The sequence below is a fragment of the Gekko japonicus genome, unplaced genomic scaffold (genome assembly GCF_001447785.1).
Source record: "Gekko japonicus isolate JY-2015 unplaced genomic scaffold, Gekko_japonicus_V1.1 scaffold517, whole genome shotgun sequence".
NCBI classification, from domain to species: Eukaryota; Metazoa; Chordata; class Lepidosauria; order Squamata; family Gekkonidae; genus Gekko; species Gekko japonicus.
Window position 1 is genome coordinate 183,555 of NW_015167548.1, and position 25,775 is coordinate 209,329.

Here is a 25,775-nt window from a genome sequence, read left to right on the forward strand (position 1 = left end):
ATGGAGACTCATGGGCAGGGTCCCCAGCTTCCCTGGCAGGAACACTATGTTAAGAAATCTCTCACAATTATGCACCCATAGCAGGCAGGAGGGAAGAAGGCAAATACCTCCAGCACCAGAGATTTGTAGAGGAAGAGTCAAACTTTGGGGACTCACCCGTGCACCAGAGGGCCAAGGCAGCAGGAGGCAAGAAGCTTGGGCGAGCTGGGCTCCTCCATGCCTGGCAGAAGATGAGCTGCAGAGGCGAGAGGTGGGCAAGCAGAAGAGGCACTCAGCCAGCCGCACAAGCTGCGTGCAAAGAAACTCCCGCCGCCCCAAGCTTCAGGGCTGCCTCGTTAAAGAAGTGTGGAGGCCAGACTCACAAATGAGAAAAAGCAAGCTCAGGGTTCGTGGGTCACATTTTGGGCTGTGGAAGAGGAACCGGCTGCATTGCTGGAATTCTCTTGAGTTCCTGTGCTTTTGGTTTTACTTTTTGCCAATCCACCTCCCAAGACTGCTCCAGGTGCTCCAGCCTGAGGGCTGCTGGGGGTGGGGCTCATTACTTGTGGAGCTGAGGCTCAATGTCTCCAGCTGCTCCGCCACCTTCCCTTCCCTTGGTTTGCTCTGGGAGTTGAGCAAGCCGGCTGCTGGAGGGAAGGAGAGGCGGTTTAAACCACCTTCCCTTCCCTTGGCTCGCTCAGGATCCCCACAGCTGCAGAGAGCCCAAGCAAGCTGGCAGCTGGAGGGATGTGCATTCAGTTCGTCTGAACTGAATGCACCCCCGAAAAATGGCCCATTCGGGCCCCTTTCAGGCTGCTGCGGGCCGATTCAGATTCTCTGATCTGAAACGGCTTTCCGCAGTTCGGCCCCATTATATCCTATGGGCCATTGAAGTCAATGGCAAAAACATAGGTTTTATTCTGGGGGCTGGAGAAGAGGGGGTTTGAGGGAGAGGCCCCAAAATCACAGGGTAGTTGCTGGAGCCTCTCCCCAAGATACCAACCAAGATTGAAGAACATTGGACCAGGGGGTCCAATTCTACAGGCCCCCAAACAGGTTTCCCCCATCCCATCCATTGTTCTCTATGGTGGGAAAAAAGTTACGGGGCTGAACTGCGGGAAGCCGATTCAGATAACTTTTTAAAGAGCCCCTCCCGAGAGCTGGGGGAGCCAGAATGACCTCTCGCATATGATATCTGAGCAGAAATATATCCACACTTGAGAGGTGGAATTTGCCCCTACGAGTCGAAGGCCACCACCCCAGGGCTCAGGGAAGCGGGGGAACCTTTCGCCCCCCCCACCGTGTCCCAACTGATGGCTGGTGGGAGCAGGGGCGGGGCTTATGTGCCCACCCCCTGGGCTCCTGACTGGTGGAGCAGTGCTCCGGTGCGCTCCGGCAGGAACCGAGGCCTGGCTCCCAGTAAGTCCACCCCTCCCCTGCTGGTTGCTAGGCAGGATCTGACAACCCCATATATGATCCAGCCACTACTTTTGCTTTCACATATATTGATGCTGTTGGATCCTGCAATTCTTCTTCCAGCTCAAATGTTACATTTTGTAACCACTCATCTTGGTGCATCAACGAAGAACATCTCCCAAAGTAACAGTTGATTGGCTCCCATTCTGTAAGCAAGTTTTGTTTTACTACACAATCTGTGTGTTTGACCAAAAAAAGTAATGTATTGATACTTCAGTCATATTTTATTTTGGTAACAACAGCTGGATTTAGTCAGAGCTGCATGTTAATACTCAGAGTATATTTATCCATGTTTCACTTCTGGATCTTATTTTCAGGCCTAGAGAGTGTAATACCAACTGCGGGAATGGAACAAAGCTTGAAGGAAAGACAGAGTTTTATCTTAACTTCACATAGTATGATCAGAAAGCCTTCTATAAAATTTCATTTTTATTGCTACTTGCTCAATGCAAAGAAAGAAAGCATGCCCTAGGGTTCTCTTGCTTCCACATTTAAGAGTGAAGAGAGAACTTGTCAGTGGACACAATTCAATTGTGGAGCTATGCAAAGACACTTCTGTATGGTTTCTATTCATTTTCTTGGGGCTTGTGTATTTTCCATCCACAACAAAATAAGTAGGAACAGATGTATTATCCCATTATAAGTAATCCAAAATGTGCTTTCTTACTCGCAGGCAGTGTGACATAATGATAGAAAAACCTCCAGATAGGATTTTTAAAACAATAATTTTAAAAATTATTTCTCTGTAGGCCAAGGTTAATATAATCTTTGAACACAATGTAACTCCATGAAGAGGAGAGATGATCACCAAATAACTATAGGTCATTTAAAAGAGGTGACCAGTTGTGATGCCTCCTCCATAACTGAGAATTTCATAGTGTTACCCTATGTAGAGTTAACCCTACTAAGTCCATGGAAGTCAAAACATGTTTAGAAGGGTATAACTCTGATTTGGATTGCACTTAAGAGCATTTAAATCATCTGACAATGGACACACTTTAAAAATACTGTATAAATAGAACAAAGTAAATCTATTACTATTTGAACAAGTAATTAAAAAAAAACACAAGTAATTCACGTAAGCCACCTTTCTACAAATAATTTTTGTCTAACTTTTTTAACCCAGATAAGATCATTTTACATGTCTAAATGATTTTTGTTAGCATCCACTTGAATACAGACTTTTGTCCAATCTTCTATTTTGTGTACAGTGTGTACAGGATCTACATGGTTCTATACAATGATCATGCTGCGGAATCATGTAAAGATCAATTCTCTGGGTTGCTTTCTACTACTCTGTTCATTTAACAGTGTCATGTTGCTCCAGCTCAGGGTGTTGGAGAACTTCCAGCCAATATCCTCTCTTCCATTCTCGGGCAAGGTGTTTGAGTGTGTGGTTGTTTCTCAGCTCTACGGGTTCTTGAAGAGACTGATTTTCAGGACCCATTTCAAACTGGCTTCAGGCTGCTTTGGTAACCTTGGTTGATGAACTCTAGTGGGAACTAAACAGGGGAAATGTGACCTTGCTAGTTCTGCTGCATCTCTCAGTGGCCTTCAATGCTATTGACCATCATATTCCACTGAGCCTAATGGAACTGAGGGGGCACCATGTTACAGTGGTTCAAGTCTAATCTGGGGAGGCAGAGGGTGGTGGGGATCCATGGGTGCATGGATGCTGAACTGTGGCATTCCACTGGGTTCAATCATATCCCCCATGCCTTTTAAGATCTAAGTGAAGCCACTGGGAAGTGTCATCAGGAAGTCTGGGGTGTAGTGTAACCAACGTGCTGTTGATACACAGCTCTGTCTTTCTTTCCCACCTAATTCCAAGGATGCGGTTGATGTTCTGAACTAGTGCTTGGAGGGCAAACAAGCTGAAACTTCATCTTGGAGTCAGTAATGGGCTGGATGAAGGCAAACAAGCTGAAACTTCCTCCTGAAAAGTATGAGGTTCTGTGGGTTAGTAGAAAGGAAGACCTGCCTGAAAAGTATGAGGTTCTGTGGGTTAGCAGAAAGGAAGACCTGGGACTTGAGATCTCTCCTGTCTTGGGTGGGGTTATAATCCCCTTGAAAACCCATGTTCACAGTTTGGGAGGTTGGCCTATAGCTACAGTGGGGCTATCTGCCCGCTTCCTTAAAGGGCCCCTGCTTCTTAAAGCCTCCCCCCCACTTCTCCCCAAAAGCATTTAAAGGGATCCTTTAAATGTTTTTGAGAAGAAGCAGGGGATTGCATGCCCCCTCTCCCTCCCCTTCTGCAAGATTTAAAGGGCTCTTCAGGTGACTGGCAGGCCGCGTGCTCTCCACTGATCAGCTGAAGGGCCCTTTAAATACTGCAGGAGGGGAGGGAGAGGGGTGCATGCCACCCCCCTTCATTATGGCAAATAATGGCAGCCCCACCGGAAAAAAAAATTGCCCCACAAGCCACAAAATCCTGGCTATGGGCCTGTTGGGAGTACTACTCCACACAGCAGACACCTTACAAAGCCAGGTGGCTGCCGCGGCTCAGAGTGCTTTTGCCCAGCTTTGGCTGGTGCATCAACTGCATCCATTCCTGGGTAAGTCATATCTAGCCACAGTGATCCATGCCTTAGTCACATGCATTCCCTCTACACACATGTAACTGTTGCATTATTAGATTTTGGTATTAGCACACCTTTGGCTTGGCGCCATGATTTTAATATTTCTTCATTCTGTAAGTATTCATTAATAACATCAGTGACCTTACTGTAATATCTTCCAATGCTTTCTAGCATGTGCATGTGAAGCTATCTGGACCTCATGGCTTGTATGTTTCAAAACACTCTGCCTGCATTTTTTCTGAATTTACAATCTCTCTGAGTAGATTCCTGTGTTCTTCCAATATTTTCCGAATTGGTAGTGAATTTATTGAATCTTCTCAACTATCATATTGCTTGTTGAATATATAGTTAATAGCCTTTTCACCTTTTCTTGGTGTTCCTCTATATCCTACTGCAGGTATTTTCTCATTTTTACTGGATAGAATAACTTTTTTGTTGCACTCTCTCTATATTTGGTATGTATTTACCAGCAGCTCCTTGTACCCCCCCCCCCATACCTTTGCTTCATACCAGTGTTTTCCCACACTGGCAGGCAGTGTGGGATAAAAATGGGATAGATAGTTTTTGTAAGTTATCTATTTATCAAGTTGTGTTCCATATTCCCCAGAGGGTTGTTGTAAGGATAAAATGAAGAAAGGAGAAACCATGTATTGAGCTCCTTGAACGAAGTGTGGGATAAAAATGGGATAGATAGTTATCAAGTTGTGTTCCATATTCCCTATTGTTCATAAAAGGTTATATTCTAGCTGTTTTGTTTGTGAAGATCTTTTACAACTAGCCGGTGCAACCTATGATTAACCAAATGAACACAACCCACACCCATGCATTCTAGCTTGCCAAGGGCTTAACAGTACTCCTATTTTTACAGTTCCTGGTAGGCAGGAAGAACAGGACCGTTATCGAGCCTCTGGTAAACCACTTGACATGGCTGCTTGGCAGTCTGGGCGGACCCCAGTTGTACAAGCCTGTTGCATAATAATTTCACACAAATCTGCTTGCCTATCATCATTTCCCTCTTGAATTGGTTAGGTGATCTGGGCAGGAGCAATGCCATCTGAGAGCTGAGAAATAGAATTGCTACCTCTGGGTTTGGAAATTCCTGGAGATTTGGGGGTGTGGCCTGGGCAGGGCAGGGTTTGGAAAGGGAAGGGACACGCTCAGAGTCTACCCTCCAAAGCAGCCATTTTCTCCAGGGTAACTGTTCTGTATGGTCTGGAGATGAGTTGTTGTTCCAGGAGATCTCCATGCCCCACCTAGACGTTGGTAACTCTACTTCACGGTATGTGGTGACTTTTGTCAGCTTTGGCTGATATGTCAACTTTGGCTGATATGTCAACAGAACATCCTTGAAAGGGTTTCTGAGCATAGTATTTATACTCAGATCATACGCTGGTTAGATTACTGTAATGTGCTCTGTGTAGGGCTGCCTTTGAAAATGTTCAGAATGTTCAATTGGTCCAGAATGCTAGGTTAGTGTCAGGCATTGGATATAGGGATTTTATTATCTCTATGTTGAAAGATCTACAATGGCTGTCCTGTTTCTGGGCACGGTTCAAACTGCTGGTTCTTACCTATAATACCCTAAATGGCATGGTCCTGGGGTACTTGAAGGAGCACCTCCTCCCATATTGTCCAGCCTGTCAGTTGGGGTCCTGATCTTAAGCCCTGTTCTCTCTGTCCCCCAACTACAGAGGTAAGATGTGGGTGCAACCAAAGATGGAGAATTTTTTAATGGTGGCACCTGGCCTTTTGGAATGCCCTCCCCTTTGAGACTCACCTGGCAGCTCTCTTACTTTGTTTTAGGTGCACCAAAGCATTTCCCTGTGCCCAGGCTTTTAACGAAGGATTTTGTCCTTTCCAGCTGTTTATGTTCTGTGGACTCTTTTATCTGTATCAGTTGAGACTGCCCCATTTTATGCCCTTTTATGCCCCGGCTTGCTCATAGTGGGGATTTTAATTGGTATGTTTTTATTACTGACTTGGACTGTTTCATTGTGTTTTTATTATGATTAGTTTCTATAGTATATTTGGTTTTGTTTCATTTTTGTGAGCCTAGAGCAGGTTGGAATAGGCAATATATACATTTTCTAAATCAATAAATAAGACGGTGATAGGAAGTCTGTCGGTGTAGCTTGAAACATTTTCTCTGAGAAAGTGTCTTCTGAAGATCCCTTCCCAGCAGGAAGGGAATAGCTCTGTTCAGGGAGTCATGAATTACATTAGCAGCAATTCATCTAGTCCTCACCTGTTTCTCAAACCAATATACATACCCTGTAACTACACACTATGGGTTAAGTACTGACATGGTCAGAACTTGCTAAATCTGGAGATTTTGAAAATGCAGAGTAAGAAGGAGAAAACTTCGGGTTTGGGCCTGATGAGGAAAAATCTACTGCAGAAAATGTAACATAACGTGCAGTTTTAAAAAATGTCAATGTGGGGAATTTCAGTACTGTGGAAATGGTCTGAGCCAGTGGGCAAATTAGGCAGCTGCCCTGGGCCCTGTCTTGGGGAGGGCCCCAACTACCCGTGGCCCCATTACCCCGACAGAGGGAAGAAAAGAAGAATAACAACAGCAGGTTCCTGCTGGTTGTGCCTGTCCCATTCAGGGCCCAGACAACCAACTCCATGACAACAGCCACTTGAACCTGCCTCACGTGAAGCAAGTGCCACGCCTTACCTGGTAATGGTTCTGGGGCCCCTTCCTGGCCTTTTGCTGAGGGCTCCAGAATTATTAAGACCACCCCTGGTGAGGATAAAGTGGAAGAGAAGAGATTAATGTGATAAACCACTTTGGGTACCATTAGGGAGAAAAGAGGGATATAAATCTTTTTAAATAAATGAAAAAATAAGGATCTGGAACACTCAGGTTCAAATCAACACTCTGCCATGGAGGCTCATGAGGTTATCTTGGACTAGTCATTCTCCCTTAGCCTAACTCACCTCACAGGGTGGCTGTTGTGAGAAGGGGAGAACAACACTGTAAACTGCTTTGGGTCCCCAACTGAGAGAAAAGCAGTTTATAAATAAATAAAATAAAGTATTTTGCTAACATAGAAACAAAGATAGACTACAGCTAAGTAGGACTGAAGGGAAGACAGGATGGAAGAATTGACGAAGGGGTTTAGACAAAGCAGTGGGTAAAAAATGAAGACTCCCAAAGGGATGAAGATAGGGAGGGCATGGGGTTCAAAGCCATCTGGGAAAGGAAACTGCACCTGGTACTCATCTACTCATTCAAATTTATGTCCACATTTCAATTTCCATATACACCATTTGGTCTGCATCTCACTACTATGCAGTAAAAAAAACCCCAAACTTATTCATATCTCCTCACTCAGATTTCTAGATGCTATATCAGTTCTTTATCATCAGCTAAACACTTAAGCCCTGTAGGAAAAGGTCAAGGACACTGACATGCTGATTAATCAGCTGTCCAGATAACTTATAGATCTTCAGGAGTGCTACAGACTGTGATCTGCACTATTTAGTTACTTTTTGCTTCTTTTCATTTTGAAAGAATAACTACTTTTACATAGCTCAAGGTATTTGCAGGTGTGGCCTTGGAAAACAGCCAGCATGTTAAATTAATTGAAGAGACAACTTAGATACGCTGACCCATCAATCAAATAGCAAGCATGCTCCATCACAGACTGCTGAGTTGATATGAAGAGCTGAATTTGATTTAGGAAGCAGATTTTTTTAATGTGAACAACAAGTCTAATGACATCATGTTCCTTAGTCATTTATTTCCAGTGCAGGTGAAATATTCAGGTACTAGCTGTTAAGGTGGGCACCCCAGTGTGTTTCCATACCATTGCCCCCAGTTTCCTTGTCAATATTCCAAACTATTCATGAAGCAGAAATTAATTGTAATGAAAAGCAGGTGTGCAAAGTTATCAGAGGATGATTAATGAATGTGCCGTTTGTAGCTATCTTCTGACAAACTGCTTAAAGCCATCCATCACTCACAAAAGACATACATTGTACACTTGTAGCGTCCCTATCAGGTCCTGCAAAGAGAATAAGGTAGGCTCAGGTATCAGGGATTCATCTGGGTATTGAACAAGGTCAAGTCACATGACCCAATCGTCATGCTGTGAATATGAATTGAATGGAATTGTACAGCTTTGTACATGCATTGAAGCAGCTAGAAGACTGCTTTCGGACATATCTGCAGCATAGCTGTATCCACATTTATCATACCAAGTTGCTCAAAATGAGTTCATGGGATAAATAGCAAATTGGGAGGATGGCAGAGCTTGAGGACAGGCTGTGGTTAACCAGTACAGCATCTACTTGACATGGAGAAGGTTCCTGGTTCAACCCCCAGCACCTCCAGTTGAAAGTATCAGACAGTAGGTGATATGAAAGGTCTCTATCTAAGACCTTGGAGAGTGACTGATAGGCTGAGTAGACAAATCTTGACAGACCAAGGGCCTGATTCAGTATAAGGCAGCCTTATGCATGTTTGCAAAGTACTCACATAACTATTACCATATACATGATGGAATTCTGCATGGATCCAAATTCATATGCTCAGCAAGCTAATGTAATTGTGTGAACTGGTGCTGGGGTCCAGCTATTCAATCAGCATATTTCTAAATCATCTGCATTATCATCTTATTGAGGACTACACAGTTAGAGGCTCCAAGCCAATCTCAGAGCACCTGCCTTAATCTACCTGTTTTTGTAGACTGCCAGCAGTTGAAAAAAACCCCAAACCAAGGTAGGTAGCAAGCACTTAGCAAAACACAGCCCAAGACCTTTGGGCTATGTTCGGTTTGGTGGGTGCCAGCTGTGTTGGCCAAGCTTGTCTTCACTTTTAAAATATTACCATTTAATGTTTAATAGTATCTTTTTTGCAAGTGTTCCCTTTAGATTATTCACATGTCGCCTTTATGAGCAGGATTCTCCCTTCATTGTATTCATTTCAGATGAAGCATTTATTTTATTGCCTTCATGTGATTGATATGTTTAGGGCTGAAGGAGCTGGGTATGTTTAGCCTGGAGAGGAGATGACTCTGAGGTGATATGATAACCATCTTCAAGTACCTGAAGGGCTGTCATGTGGAGGATTGTGTGAGGTTGTTTTCTGTTGTCGGACCAGAACCAATGGGTTGAAATTAAATCAAAATATTTTTTGGCTAAACATTAGGAAGAACTTCCTGACAGAGTGGTTCCTCAGTGGAACAGGCTTCCTTGGGAGGTGGTGGGCTCTCCTTCTTTTGAGGTTTTTAAACAGAGGCTAGATGTCCATCTGACAGCAATGCTGATTCTGTGAACTTAGGCAGATCATGAGAGGGAGGGCAGGAAGGGTTGCATCAGTGCTTAGTTCTTGTGGCCCTTTCTTACACACTCAGGGAAATGCTGATTGCCACTTTGGGGTCAGGAAGCTTGGAACAGGGATCATTGGGGGTGTCGGGGGGAGGTATTTGTGAATTTCCCGCATTGTGCAGGGAGTTGGACAAGATGACCCTGGAGGTGCCTTCCAACTCTATGATTCTATTATTCTAATTATGTACTAATATTTGGTCAGATTACCTGTTTGAAAACAATTGTTTGATGCAACAACCTTCCATTGTTTCAAAAGGAGCATAGCAGCTACTGATCATGAGCCCACAGATGCACGTAAATCATTTCCTTGCTTCGATGAACCTAACAAAAAGGCAACTTACAGTATATCCATAATCCATGAAGATGCCTATCAAGCTCTGTCAAACATGCCAGTGGAGGTATGTGCAATCTTACCATTTCTGTCTGTATCTTTGTGTCTGAGATCAATGCAACCTTGCTCTGGAGCCCTGTGTCAGCTGCAACTGTCTCCTGGATTGCCCATCCCCCCCCCCCGCAGGGCTTGATGACGTGACTGGCTCCCCCTGGCTGCCAAACTCTGGTACTTAACCCAGAATCTATAGCCCTGTCCCAGCTATTTTGGGCATATCCTGGGCAGGCCATGCAGCTGCCAGCTGGGTATGGTTTGTTGTAGCCATGGCATGTTGCCCCTGCAAGTCCAGGCTTGATCCCATTGTTGGACACAGTGATCAGTGAATCACTTGCTCTGGACCAGTCCTTTAATGCCCCCAAAGACTTTAATGGGAATTCTCCAAGAATACTCTTCAGTACAAGGATTTAATCTAGCAGAGTGACAAACTTGATAGGCTCTAGGAGCACAAATATTGTGCAATATATTCCTGTTTGCCCACACACAGAGGAGGCTGTTTGTCAAAACCCAACAAAGTTCATGGTTCAGAATGGGCTATTTTTAGCAGCTCTGTTGCAAATGCAAAGTCTTCTATGGAAATCACTGGCATCAGTTCTCTGCCTCTAGGATTTGCAGTGTGTGGGGGAAATCGTATGGCCCTCAGCCATAAGAATTTCCTATGAATAGCCTAATTGAGCATCAAAGCCACATAACTCGGAATGAATGGTTTTCAAATTTCTAAGTTCAGTGCATAATTTAAAAAAGCTAATTCTAGCCACCCAAACTGCTGGCTAGAGATATTATTTCCCAAGACTCACATAAACATCAGTTCAGCACAAAGTTCAGGAAACTAAGTATTCATGCTAAAGAAGAAAAAAGAGGTTCAGTGCACAAAATCATACCTTATTCATATATTTTATAATCCTGTCACAGTGCTGATGTCCTCCTGTTTACTGTGGGGAGGGGGAGCCACAATCCAGCACAACATATGTAGCCACAATTCAGCACATAGTTAATTCACATTTATTTCAGTGGGATTTAAGTGCACACAGCTATGCACTGATTAATTTCGGCTGCCGATCTGTGCCCAAGGTTCCATATATCTGCCACCTCTTTACTTTGTAGTGAATACTCTCCCTATTCTCCTCTACACAACACTAACCAGCATCACCTCAACAATATATCTGCAGACATTCTTACCACATTTTTCCAGCATTGACCAAAGGAAGGGTAAATGTCTAGACCTTTAAAAAACACAAAACCACAGCTGACCACACTAGTACAGAGAGCATGATGAAATACTATCCAGGAATCCATGTGCTGGCTGATACATCAATTTACAGAAGCTGACACATTATCAGAGGTGATGAAACCAGTGTGATGGAGTGGCTGGAGTGTTGGACTGGGAACTGTGAGGTTTGGGCTCAAATCCACACACCACCACAGAGCTCCCCAGGTCATCTTGGGGCAGTCACATTCTCTCAGCCTAACCTACATCCTAGAGTTGTTCTGAGGAAAAATAAAGAAGGTAGAGTCATGTATATTGCTCAGAGTTCACTGGGGGAAGGGTGAGATCAACATTTAATAATGATATACATTAAAAGAATTTCTGAACAATCAAGACAAACCAACTGATGATATCACTCAGGTATGATAGCTTCAAGAAATCCACAGAACATCCAAAATGTTTGTATTTTATGAGGACCAAAAATATACTAGATTATATAGTATACATCAGACAGGTTTGTTTTCTGTTATGTGTCATGGTAGTGACAAACAAGTAAGTACATAATGTTTCCAAAGAAGGCTGATAGAAAGGATATGTGCACAGGTACAGAATGTTAACTCATCATAAATATATCTGAAATTTTAATTTAATAACTTACACACACACACACACATATAGTGAGAAGTAGAATTTTAGATGCTTGTGGTCCCTGTTTTCAGATACTTTAAAAAATGCCACTGCTCCCAAATAAGGATGGCAAATATTTTGAGCAAAATTACACAGTCTGGAATGAAAGCTTCATTAAATAACCATTTATCAATCTGCAAACAGAGGATTTGTTCTTGACCATGCTAGCCAATTTCATTACAATAATAAATGCTGTGAAAGAAGCATTATACCCATTCTTTCCTCAGAAATAAAAGATCTTCCACGACAGTAGAATTATCCTTCCACCCCACATATTTTGCATTCTTGGCTTGTAAATTCATAGAAGGAGACAGTAGAATGTAATCAGCATAGGTTTGTTCCCTTTCTAAAGTAGGAATCTGAAACTGGAAAACCTATTCTGAGAGCATCACAAAGGAAAAGACACATTGCATAAGTGTAGCAAAACAAACAAAATCTTTCATGCCATGCCATGTGAAACACATAGAAATAATGGAAAGAGAATTCACTCTACAGAAGGAGTTTTCTTGTAAGTTGTATACCATTGGTAATTACTTTGATTTGTCCATATCTTCTTTAGCAAACAGTATCACTGGGTAACGGTTTGACTCGGACAACGTTTCAAAAATCTGTTAAAATGAGCACTTATTTGGTGTGCTGGGCTGTGCACCAGTTTAACTACATAGAAAGAACATCAGCCAGAGGAGTCTCTGTAAGTCCTATAAGTTTGAATATACTTCTGCAGTTGATCGCTATGAACTTTTTGCTTTGCAAAGTGAAAATGAAAGCTCTTCTCATTAAATGGTTTAGGGTTTTTTCTGGTATTGATATTTTTCAAAATAATCTAATAATTTGACTACAGTCATTTTTATATGGATCTGTTTTAGTGATAATATCATAAACTGCTTGGCACAGATAGTGCAAACGTGGGATATAAATTTTAAAACATAAATGAATAAATGATAGCATACTATGAAATCAATGGGATTTGAGTTAGTACATATACATACTTTATTTTTGGATGCTGTTTTGAGCAAATATAAAATCTTCCCCCCTCAGATCATGTTTATGGGAAACTTTGGTTGGTAGCCAAAGGAGCTAGGCACAGCTCTTATTGGCTACCTATGGGTCAGTCATATAGCCATTTCTGGTTCACTCTTTCTCTCTCCATTCCTTGGAGTAGCTTTTGAAGGTTAAAGAAACATTACAAAAAATAAAGCACCACAAAAATATTTGATCCAGGAGAGAGAGAGAGAGCTGTTGGGAGGTGGGGTGGGGTTTTCATATTGTTCATGTTCTCCCACAATTCCTCCTGGGATGGTAGTCATGAAATGCCAAGAACAAAATAACTGCTTTCCAGGACCTGACTAGAGGCCCGTCCTGTCTTCAACAGCAGTCAGCCAGATGATCCTGAGAACTTTTCAGCAGAGCATGCTGGTAATTCATTGCTATCCTTCTTAATTATGTCCAGCACCTTTGCTCTCAAAAACTCTCTACAAAATTATCCTGTGCAAAGTTTGCTGCTGAATGTTTTTCTGAAAGCTTGCCTATTCATATCAGGTATAAAGAAACCCACTTAAGGGCAACTTTATGTATGAATGGATTGTTGTACTGATAGCTATGATCATGCCATATTTTAAAGATGTATCAACGGCTTAAGTAAACCATTCCTGATTTTAAACAATATGAATAAACTTATCAATTGGCACATCTTTCTGCAGTCGTAGTCCTAAAACAACTTTGGCTACATTTAGAAAGCTTCGCATCCATACGTGCACTTGCTTCTTGTAAGTAATAAGTGGCATGAGAAGGTGCTTCAGACTTATGTTCCTGTCTTTCAAGACAGCGAAGTCTGAATTGCCTTCAAGTACCCCGGTGCTAATAAATGCTGGTTTGGAATCAGCCAACTTTATTGCTCGATTTCACCCAGTTTTTCCCATAGCTACAACTTCTGACTTCTGTGGCTTTTGTTTGTGCAGATATCATGATTCCCCAGCATAGCCTTTTTGAATGATCAAAGGGGATCCCTTTTTAAACAGTGGAAAAGCTGGTTGGATCCAACTGGGGGGGGGGAACCCTCCACTAATGTCCCTGTTTTCGTTTCCAGCTCCGAGTTTACGCCCAACCACAGCAAATACACACGGCAGAATATGCAGCAAATATGACTAAAATTATATTTGACTTCTTTGAAGACTATTTCAATATGACCTATTCTCTTCCCAAACTGGGTAATTATTACTGTTTATATACCATTTTTGTTAATTCACTGCTAAAATTTATATCCCTCATTTGTTCATTTATTATTTGACAGGCACCATCCACACATCATTGAATATCATAATAGTCATATTGCAATACAGTAATAACAGGTTTTTCCTATGCAGAAAAGGATATCCAGTTGCAAATAATAATGTAGTGTCTATGTATAGATGCAGTCCTATAGCGGCTCACTAGGATCACTAGCAAAGATCTTCTTCTTCAATATGGTTACCTGAATTCTTTCATAATGGACACTGAACCTGGAACCTGCTACATGGAAATCATGTTTTGTACCACTGAATTATGAGACCCACCCTGGAGCTATTGATGTGTGTAGGACACAGGCATACTTCCGTCAAAATTAAGATCCTTCACTCCCACAGTAATAGCACAAATGCTAGAACTAGCATAAATGCTAGCACAATTAGTGTAGTGTGTCCAGGCAATAAATCATGGGAAGACTTGATGACATGAGCAGTGAGAGAAAGCTAAACACAACAAGATACAGCAGACTATATCTTGTAAACAGATTCCAGTCCCAGGAAGGTCTAGACCAAATCCATCAAAGATTTAGGGGTGGTGGGACTAAGGGCTCAAACTATCTGTTATTTTTTCCATAAATTCTCCATGGGGACTTGCATACAGCAGCTGCCTGCAAGTACTGTGGCAACTCAGGCATAAAAGTACAAATGGGTCTTATTCTGGTCAGTAGTATGGGGGGGTGTTGAAGGACAACTGCCTCCCCCTCACCATCTTTGGTGCCCAAATAACCAAGGGCTGTGGGCTGGGCATTATTTGCATTGTTGGAAGGCTGCAATTGCCCACATGTAGCCTCTTGATATTGTGTATAACACCTGCCCCCCATGGCTGCCAAATGACCCACGGCTGGGTCATTTTGGCTGCCAAAACAGCACAGAGGGAAGGCAGGAGCCCCTCCCTCCACATCACTGTCCCAATCAGAATCAGGCTTTCATGTCATTTTTAAACATAAGTTTCCATGGGATTTGCAGCTGCAGGGTGGCTGAAAGTAGTGTTGTGAAAAAAGTAACATATAGTTTAACACAATTTGGAAACTTCAGATGGCATGGATTACAGCAATGTAGGTAGCTCATAAATCTAGGAATGAAGCAAATGCCATAAATTTTTATATTCCTGCTATAAGGCAGGAGTCTATAGACACTGAAACTTAGATTCTGTACTCCAGCCTAATCAGGCTGAAGAATGTCCTATCAGTATCACGAATGTAAGGCTTTGGTCTCTGGGGAAACTTAGGAGATCAGGAAGGAAGCCTGTCAGTTTCATGGGAGGGGGTTAAATTATTTTCCTCCAAAAGGACAAGGATATGTGCACTGGTGGTTGTGCACATAAGAATGATTTAATGTGTAGAAACTGATAAGATATAATTGAACATGAAAAGGTTTTTCCTGCCTTTGTTGGTTTCAAAGGTGCTTCAAAAAGGGACAAAGGGGCCATGTGGCATCAGCCCACAGACATGGGAAACAGAAGAATTGGATACCTGTTAATTGTGGGATGGAGCTAAATGGACAAAAAGACAGTCCAAATGTGTACAAATGTATATTTTAAAATGGGCAAAAAACTGTGCTTTAGAGAGTACACATAGGCAGGCTGAAATGTAATTGTAAATAGAATGTCCTACATAGTCACTAATTGATCTTAAAAGCTGGGACATGCACATTTCAAACCTTATTTCCATCATTTGTATGTATATACCAACTGCAGGAGAGAGGCTCAGAGGCCCTTGAGATGGCCCCTCCAAAATGGGTCCTAGCCTCTTGAGTGAAAACAGCCTCAGCTGTCTCTAGCAGCTCTCTTTTGCCTACATGTGAGTCTGTAAGACAGAAGGTACATCACTTTTGTATTCTGGTACAGCTGTGGAACACAGAGTACTGTTGGCATTAAATAAATGTTAAGTACTTGTAAATGTATGCCGCTGAGGGCTGACAATAACAAGCTGTCAAAAGAGCCACAGATTGCTCCAAGAGAGGGGAAAGGCCCCATGTAGAAGAAGGCCTTGCTTCCAGCGTCTGGGGAGCATAATGGAAAGTTGTCCTGAAGGAGGGCTGGGAAGGAACTTTGCTTCAGGACTTACTGGACTGCTAAGAGCTGATGTAGCATGATGGCTTGGAGGCTGAACTATGATGCTAGAAGCCCCTGGATTGAAGCTGAACTCCACCAGAAGACTTACCAGCTGGTCTTAAGCAGGCCTCTACCCTCTCAGACTCCCACTCCTTTCCCCCCATTTGTGCCAGCATAGCTAACCCCTGTAATTACTGAGATTTTCACGATTCCAAATTCATAGTTCAAATTCCATCCTGTTTCCAGTAGAGACATTATTTTACTAGCTAGTTTAAGAAAATAAGAGCTCTGCTGGTGCTAGATTAGGCCTATGGTCCATCTAGTCCAGCATTTTGTTTTGCCAGTGTTCAACCAGTTGCCCTAGAGGTTCAAACCACTCACAATATTAGGCAGAGCTTCAAGAAAGATGCAACTACCAGCACAAAAAATTGAAAAAAGAGATTGACGTTGGAGGAGACCATGAACTCCCAGCTCAAGCAACTCAGCGATTTAAGCAAGTCACTACATTCTCTCAGTGCTATCCTAAACTCTACTCAGTTAGCCTCTTTTATATTCACCCCTGTTGCAGTGTGTGAATGTCTGACCTACATCATAGGATTTGTGTGAGGATTATAAGAAGTTAATGAATGTGAAACACAGAACACTTGGGAAGTGCTGTATAAAACCACAGCCAACAGTGCTAGACTAGATAAACAATTAATGGTGTGACAAAGGGCTAGAACAAATGTTTATAAACTGCAAACTTGTGAAGCTCAATTTTCCTTGGGAGCATTTGGGGAACAAGAGGGGCATTCACCCCTCAATCTCTTCTCAGTTTCAGTACCCAAAACTGGTTTTCTCACTCATCTTTTAAAAGAAAGGGAAAAATACGTTCTTTAGAAACATGTCCTTTAAAAAACTGTAAAATACCAACAACAAAGCAGGAGCCCAGTTTCAGTGAGTGGAACTGACTCCCTTTGACTCCCTTCCTTGCACAGCCTTCAGACAGACTGAGGTAGCATGAGCCTGCAAATGCTCATCTCATAAATGGATGCAGCGCATCTGCCTGAGCCTTCTGTATAAGGCAGCCATTTATATTCTTGTCACATATTTATTTAGACAGATCCTGTCCTATATCTATGGTAAGTGCTTTTCAAAAATCAACGTGTGTTGTAAGCCAGCAAGAGCCTTGGGGACAGTGCAGGTTATTATAGCATGGTGAATATTAATAAATAAAAATATCCTGGCAAAAATTAAATAGTGAGCATTGGTTTCAAAACTTTTGAACTAGTAAGGGATGCTTCCATTGTGCCCATCTTTGAATCCATTTGAATTCTATGCTAGACCAAGTAGCAGTGCGGTTAGTCCTCTCAGAGGAGCTCAAAGTCCATAATTCTCATTTAAGCTGGTATTGATTGCCAGCCATGAAGACATGACCCTACACATTGTGGTGAGCAGAAGCAGATGTCGTTCATTACATGGTGATTTAGTTTACTTAATATGCCAATAAATATTTCTTAGCCCCATTTACAGAATCCTTTTACAACCTAATCACAGGAAGACATGGTAGAGATTAGTTTGGCATTACCAACAAGGCAATGAGTATCCCCGATGGGGGCAGACACCCTGCCTGCTAAAAACTGTGCATCTGTCTGAGAGATGCTGTGCTTCTCTGTTGGAGTTTGTGTGGCTCTCTTCCTGCCTAAGTTTACAGACAGAGAAACAGATACAGGACTATAGACACAGGGCTTGTCATCAAAACAAACAAGCCTTCCTGTAAAAAAGCAAGCTGTGCAAGTGAGACTTATAAAGCCATAAAGGTCTTGTAAGTCCCAGCCCCAATATATCACTTTTGAAATATTAAGTGCCAAAGTATGTATTTCCTCACAACCAGAGAGTATATTTTCACACAAAGTTTTACTCCCATCTGATGACTTTCTCTGAGTTCTGATTTCAGTAGCTGGCACAAGTTGGCATCTGTTCAGACACCACTGACAAAGCCCCTGAAATTGCCACCACCATGAGGAAGAGGAACTCCAGGAGTCACAACTGCCAGCTGCCTCCTCTCACTCACCCTCCCTGCTCCCCCCGCCACTTCAAATAGGCAAAGACACTGATGGGGAAGGTGGGGAAGACATGGGAGCTACCCCCGACCCACTAAGTCTCCCTTCTACCCACTCAACTTCTCTCTCGATGAGCTCTCTCCATAGGGTGGGTCAGCAGTTGCTTTGCCCCTTTTCCTCCATTTTCTATCTACCTTGCTCTTTTTCTCACCCATGAAGCTGAGTCTGACCTTTCTGTACAGCTTCAGGACAGATGTAACAAACTTGCATACATACTGAAAAAAGGGGTTGAATCCAGACTAAACTGGCAGTTTCTGGCAATTCCCCCCATGGTACAACAGCCCTGCTGACCCACAAGTGCCACTCCATTCTGCCCTCTGAGGCATCTATACACCTGGTGACACAATGCTCTCCCAGTTTGCTCAACCCTTGGAGGCATTTTCTTTCTCAATTTTCCTTCAGTATGCTACCGCCAACTAGCTGTTTTAGGAACTATCAGCTGAAAGAGTCAGTGCTCCCAGCTTCCTTTCCTGCATTGCTGTTCTTAGGCTCCACCACAACCCAGCAACTAGGTACTACAGGCATGGCTTACTGTACTTGTGTACTCCCGGGAAATAGCTATTTAACAACTGATCCCCTCCCTTCCCCTAGTGCTCATTTTAAGTACTGTGTTCAGACAATGGGAGTCTATGTAATATGGAAAACAACTAGCCAGCATTTAAAATAGTGAAGAATTTATTAAAAGTAAAAAGTCCACACACATACTCACAGCAACAGATTGAGCAAAAAATACAAAATAAAGGTTTAAACATGCAGTTCCCATGTCCTTCACTCTGTATATGCCCTAGTTGACCTTGTTCTATGGGATGCTTTTTAACTTTGAAGTTACAGTTTTCTATAAGCTTTCCATTACCTTGGAGTGTTTCCCCAAGCATTCAGTCCTTTTCCTGCTCCATGTAGCAATAGCAGCCATCAAGACCAAGCTCTGGTGTGAGACCTCTTTCCTCTTGATGTATTCAACTAGGACAAAACCAACAAAATGGACCCTCTCCTTCCATGCCAAAGGATTTGACCTCTTCTGTTTTCCTGCCATCTTGTGGGTGAATGAATCCTTCCTCAACATCTCCAGGAAGATACTGTCTAGCCCCTTGAACCCCCAAGCCTAGGAGTTAGATTCCAGACAGGATGTGAGCTGATCATTTCATTGTCTTTGGCCAGGATGGCCATTAACATTTCCACAATTTGGATGGTTGATACTTGAAAACAACTGACTTTCCCCCTTTCTGCCTGATTTGTTCTAAAACTAAATGTGGAGGTTGTGTTGTTCCTCAGCATCTCATCACTCAGGAGTAGCATTTTGTGGAATGCAGGCAGGAAACTTCCATTCTTTCATTGGAAAATTTAGTCTGGATATAGCTGAAGGTCTTCTATCTACGAATTGCATTTTTATTCCACTCTTCTTCTGAGCATTATTTCTCCCCTCTCCCACCCTCACAAAAATCTGTGAGGTAGACACTGACTTGACCAAGGTCACTCAGTGAGGTTCATGGCTGAGCTGGAATTTATACCTAGTCCTAACCTAATAATGTAACCACTCATACCAAACTGGCCTTTGGTCCTCCTACTCCATTTCATTTTCATCCCTTTAGATCAGTCCCTACTTTTCTCACACACTCTCTCCTCTGTCTCTTCTCATTGTGTACAGTTAAATGTGCTTAAATATGCTTTACTGGCCAAGATGAACAGAGCCGCAGAGCGGCCCACAAACAAGGATTTCCTTGAGAAATCATGATGCATGTCTCAAGTGCCAGACGTCCATTCCCTCATCCCGTAAAAGCAAATGCCCTATAAAACATATAGTCACACACCCATGCTGCCACAGTGGGAAAGTGAAACTAGGTCAGAAGTTCTGTGACTGGTGACAGAGGAATGAATAGTTGCTCCGGTGCTTACGTATGTTAAAAATCTCTCTTTCTTCTAGACAAAATAGCCATTCCTGATTTTGGTACTGGGGCCATGGAGAACTGGGGGCTGATCACTTACAGAGAAACAAATCTACTTTACGATCCCAAAGAATCTGCATCTTCTAACAAGCAAAGAGTGGCTGCTGTGGTTGCCCATGAACTGGTACATCAGGTATGGGTTACAAAGCATTTGCTCAGGGCCAGATTAAGGCCAATTGATGCCCTAAACACAGCCCAACAATGGTGCCCCTTGGCGCTTCCATTGCTTAACTGACAAGACATTTTGACTCAATAAGTGCTCACCATGCCCAAGAAAATGTTTTTTAAAAACAATGCAGATTAGTGTCAAACATGGCCATTAAGACTCAATAAGTGCTCACCATGCGCAAGAAAATGTTTTTTAAAAAACAATGCAGATTAATGTCAAACATGACAGATTAGTACAATTGCAAACAATTCAACTAAAGTGTGACAGTGAAAGAGTTAAGTGCTTGATAGCTTGATGCCCTTAGCATGTGTTTATTTGCTTAATTGTTAATCCAGGGCTGCATTTGATCATCAAAGCACCAAAAGACAATATTTTATTCATGAAAATAATGAGTTGCTTATCCCATAAATCATATTTTGGGCAGTTCTCTTTGCTTCTCAGTTTGCAGAATTGTAAGCTTTCAAACTATTGAAGTATACCTGAGATAATATTTTTGCCTCGTTCACATCCAGAATCAGCACGTGCAAGGTTTAGTGCAAGAGGCTATTTCTACACAAAGCTGTAGCTGGTCCTCAGTTTCCTGCAGGGTTTTGCTGATGCTAATTTTAGTGAGTTTCAGGAGATGCTGTGCATTCTCTTCTCTCTTGATCCTCCTCTTCCTCACCACACAAGAGGATAGGAGAAGAATCAATATATGAAATCTGTTTCAACCACCCGACTTCAGCAAAATCAGAGTATGTCAGAAGAGAGATCCCTGTGGGGCTCTACATTAGCACTGGGATGTCTAGGAGCAACTTGGGCAATTTGCAGAGGTTGCCCTGAAAATGGACAGTGTTCCCTCTAAGCTCCACAGTGTTGTGAGCAAAAATTCTACCTCATGAGTGAAAAAAGCTAGTAGCATTAAAGTTGTGAGCAAGTCTACATTTGACTATTGCGTGAATTATTTTTAGAAGATTATTTATATAACCTTGTAAAAATCTCAGAATGAATTCTTTTAATCTATAACTAAACTATATTTTAAGAATAATTTAAACATTGTGAGAGAAAACAGAATCAAGTCAAATTTCATTACACCAAATGTTGTCCTCTACACTGCTAGACCAGGCCTCCGGAGAACAGCTCTACCTGCCCCAGTCCACTATATGGGTAGACCTGGCCTCCAGAGAACAGGTCTACCCACCCCTTTCCACTATACTGGTAGACCTGTCCTCCAGAGAACTGGTCTACCCACCCATTTCCACCTGATTGGTAGACCTGGTCTCTGGAAAACAGTGCCCCCATCCTTCATTGTTTGTGAGTAGAAGCATAAATCCTCTGAGCGGGCCTCTAAAATGTTGTGTTCCAGTGCCCCCTAGTGCAGCTGTAGTCATGACTCAGAACCTTAGTTTTAGCACTTGTGAGTTTAGCACTTGTGAAGATATGAGTTTTGAGAAAAGGCACCGCAAATGCATAAAACAATATTGTAAGCTGTTTTGGGGGCGGGAAATAGCAGGATATAGGGTGGGGACCCCAAACCCTACCTGTATACTCTATAATGTGTGAATCCACTTCTCCAGTATGCAGCTTACTTTTAAAACAAAAATAAGAAGCATCAAGTGAAATTTGAAACGAGGAACTGTTCTTTTTAACCCAGCAATAAATATTTTTAAAACCCTGTATGTGTGCTATACTCTAAAGTTTTGCTAAGCTATCACAGAGCTATTGCCCTTAACTGACACTGGTTTTTTTAATGCTTCCCATTATAGTGGTTTGGGAATATTGTGACCATGGATTGGTGGGATGACTTGTGGCTGAATGAAGGTTTCGCCAGCTTCTTTGAGTTTATAGGTGTAAATGAAGCAGAAAGAGACTGGCAAATGGTAAATATTTATGTGATTTGTGTTGTTTGCTGTTGGGTTAACATAAGTATCTTGATGACTGGTTTATGTAGTTCAAACCCAAAGACTTGAGCAATAAACAAATGATTAATAAAGAGCACAGAATAATTTGATGGCATCATATAGCTCCATCAGGTGTTCAGTATACTGAGTGTTGCTTCAATGCAGGGAGTTGGGCTTTATGACTCTCCACAACTTCTGCAGTCCCCAAAATCAAAGTTCCATAGAATTTTGCACAGTTGATAGTTGGGTGATAGACAAAACTCGTCTGCTCCCTCTCCGACAAGATATATACCAACCCAGCTACAGGGACAGCATAAATCCACTATATTGTGCTACTTTTACTGAATCTCTTTCCATAGTACTCACTGGATCTCAAAAACCAGACTTGTCACTTAACAGTCATGCAACCTTCACATATAAAGAACAAACTTTGACACTGAATACTGGCTTAACCCAATGCCATTGAAAAACACACAAATTAAGAACGTACTGCAATGCTTCTAAATGCTTAGGCTAGGTCTTTGAAGAGTTTAAGAGATGGAGGGTTGAAAGGCTTCCTAGTGACTACAGTCAGTCAGTTAGAATATTATATTGTATGAAGTATCTAAAATCAGCTGTTTTGTGGTCTATTAAACCTGCAGATCTGGGGGGATATGTCATATGTTGCTGTAACACAAAAGACAGATATGCAGAGGATAAGAGAGAGACCCTATAGTCCTAGTATAATATGTTTGCGGAGCCCTTAATCCATTTTCTAGCAGGTTACCAAGCTAAAATTAGTAACATGTGCTCTGTCTCTCTCTGTTTGCTAAGCTGCAAATGCCATATAATGTGCATCTGTGAGGGGGAAATGTTGTAAAGAGTAAATGGTATAAACAAAGAAATTGTCTGGGTGAAAATAACATTTCCATCTGAGAAATATTGTGCTGGGAGAAATATCCTGGAATAGTAAATTGTTACTGCCACATTTGTACCATAAAATGAGAGACGTATAGTAAACAAGGTGATACCTGGCAACGGAAGCATTGTTGTTAGAGAACTCGTACAAACCATTCTTAATGCATTTCTTTTCATTTAAGCGAAGCCATAGCTGAAAATCCTACACTTTCATTATTTTTAATAATAAGTAGAAATAATAACAAAGTTTTTTCTTGGAATAGTTTTAATATAGTGTGTATTGATCTTCCCCCTTCATTTCCCCCCACCCCAGCTGGACCAAATTTTAATCGATGATCTGTTTCCAGTGCTGAAGGAAGACTCTTTGCTCTCCTCCCACCCTATTGTAGTGAGTGTGACTTCTCCTGCTGAAATAACCTCTGTCTTTGATGGTATATCCTACAGCAAGGTAAGAAAGCTCTTGTGTTATGAACACAGCTATCGTTACAGTGAAATAACAGGAAAAAAGTCTATTGGGATGGGTCCCAAGAATGGGATGGGATCCAATGGAGCACTTCTGTGTACAGGAGGACTCCTTCTATCTGTGGAAGAATGACTTTATGATGGGCCCAGACCATGGGATTGGATCCAATAATATCTATTGTTCCGTGGTCTTAGAAAAAGGCCAAGAGATGCGATTTTAAGGAAGTTTATTTTACAGCCAATTTTAAAGGTGCATCTGCATTGTGTAGATTTTTGCCTTTCATGCAGGAGATGCTGGATCAAGTGGGAATGGTTTCCTTTACTATGAGGAATGGTGTGGAGTATCCTGCTATTGCCACAATTCCACATCATATGTATGTTTTGGAACAGCAGCTACATCAGCAGCTCTACAGTACACAGCCCTCAGTTTGGTTGCAAGCTAGTGCAGAGCCAATGTTCATCCGAGCCTAGTTCATATCATCAGCCTCCACCATTTTCCAGCTGAAGACAGCAGTATTCTCGCTTAACACTCTTAATGCCAAGGATCACTGCTTGGGTCCCCATGATGTATTAATTGACTCTGCAATCGAACTAGTGCTGCAATTATCCAAAAAGAAGAGGATATTTATTCTTTTCATTAAAGATATACTATTTCCAATTGGTTACATGCTAGCTGTAACATGTAAGAGGGCAGGGTATGCATTGCATGTTGCTTTAAATTAATGTGCGCACATTCATGCTCACTAGACAAGATGTTGCCTAGGTGGGCATGTGGGGATGTAGCAACTACTGAACCTATGATATTAGGCATGTTCTGCAGAGATATTTGGGTCAAGTCATACCTGTATTCTATACACAATCATGCACTAGCCAGACTCCTACCAGACATGGTGACTGGATCACTGCTTGGGTCCCCATGATGTACAATGTATTAATTGACTCTGCAATCGAACTAGTGCTGCAATTACCCAAAAAGAAGAGGATATTTATTCTTTTCATTAAAGATATACTATTTCCATTTGGATACATGCTAGCTGTAACATGTAAAAGGGCAGGGTATGCATGGCATGTTGCTTTAAATTAATGTTGCCTAGGTGTTGCCTAGATGGGCATGTGGGGATGTAGCAACTACTGAACCTATGATATTAGGCATGTTCTGCAGAGATATTTGGGTCAAGTCATACCTGTATTTTATACACAATCATGCACTAGCCAGACTCCTACCAGACATGGTGACTGAAACATTAACTCTTTTCAGACATTTTGTTTTGGTGCATGCTATTAATACCCCCCCCCCCATTATATGCTGTCACCATCACGTGTGAATGGGGCAATGTGCATATTTTTGATGTGCAGACAGCTTTGGTACACAAGAACAATGCATTCACTCAAAAATCAGGGGTTCCATTTGTGTGTACCAAAGCTGTATGCACATACAAAATATGCACGTGACCCATTCACACAAAATGACAGCCACACATAAGGAGAAGATGATGTATAAAGCATGTCTCTGTTACATACAGCTGGAAAGCCAAAATGGAATGTGTTGAAAGGGCTGTTCCCATCAAGGTGAAGCCACTGGTGACGAGTAAAACTAATTACAACAGATAATGAGCATCAATTGCCCCAAGCAGGAGCTCATCCAGTTGTTCTCAAACTTTTTGAAGTGAAACTCATTTGAAAATTTACTGCACTATTTGGGATGGACTTTTTGGGACACACTTTTCAGCTTTTGTACAGGAAAATCCACTTGCAAACAATTGCTAAAGCCCATGGAAAATGCATTATCCAAAGAGTGTGAAAGCAGCCTTGGTGTAGTTTTAAAGACACAAGTTTGTTCACTCTGAACAGGTTTATATTTTATTTTCATGAATTAATTTACACATTCATAGCATTACCGAGAAACAAACTGTATTTCATGGCCTTTTCACACATTATCAAGGGGAAGCCCAAATTTGCTACTGAGTCCCCTCCCAGCTCTCCCTCCTGCTATACAAGAGAAGTGTAATTCACTTTTGGGTCCCCGTTCATAGTTCGAAAACCACTGAGCAAAAGGGGAACAACTATCCACAAGCAGAAAGATTGTGGTGTTGGACTGGAGCCCTGACTCCAACTCAAAAATGGGTAGGATCATGGGGGCTGAGTAAATCTGACACATTTTCTGGACTATGTATTCCCACATCATGCTAAAAATACTGCACACAAAACTGGAAGCCAGAATCTGACACAGTTAGAAATTCTTGGCTTTTGCAAGCATTTGCTCATTTGAAAAGAAAACTCCTGGGCCTCTGAGAAATGGCAAAACAGTATAAGAATGCAAGCACTATCTGCTGA

General features: G+C 42.1%; 1 protein-coding gene across 1 annotated transcript in view; it reads left to right on the forward strand.

The window, feature by feature from the left end:
• Positions 1–25,775, forward strand: part of ENPEP (glutamyl aminopeptidase) — a 68,901-nt gene that overhangs the window by 8,369 nt on the left and 34,757 nt on the right. Inside the window, exons 2-7 of the mRNA XM_015413659.1 lie at positions 9,628–9,769; positions 12,213–12,344; positions 13,740–13,860; positions 20,012–20,166; positions 21,948–22,061; positions 23,293–23,427. Of these exons, the coding sequence (XP_015269145.1) occupies positions 9,628–9,769; positions 12,213–12,344; positions 13,740–13,860; positions 20,012–20,166; positions 21,948–22,061; positions 23,293–23,427 (799 nt within the window). The remainder of the gene's footprint in view (positions 1–9,627; positions 9,770–12,212; positions 12,345–13,739; positions 13,861–20,011; positions 20,167–21,947; positions 22,062–23,292; positions 23,428–25,775) is intronic.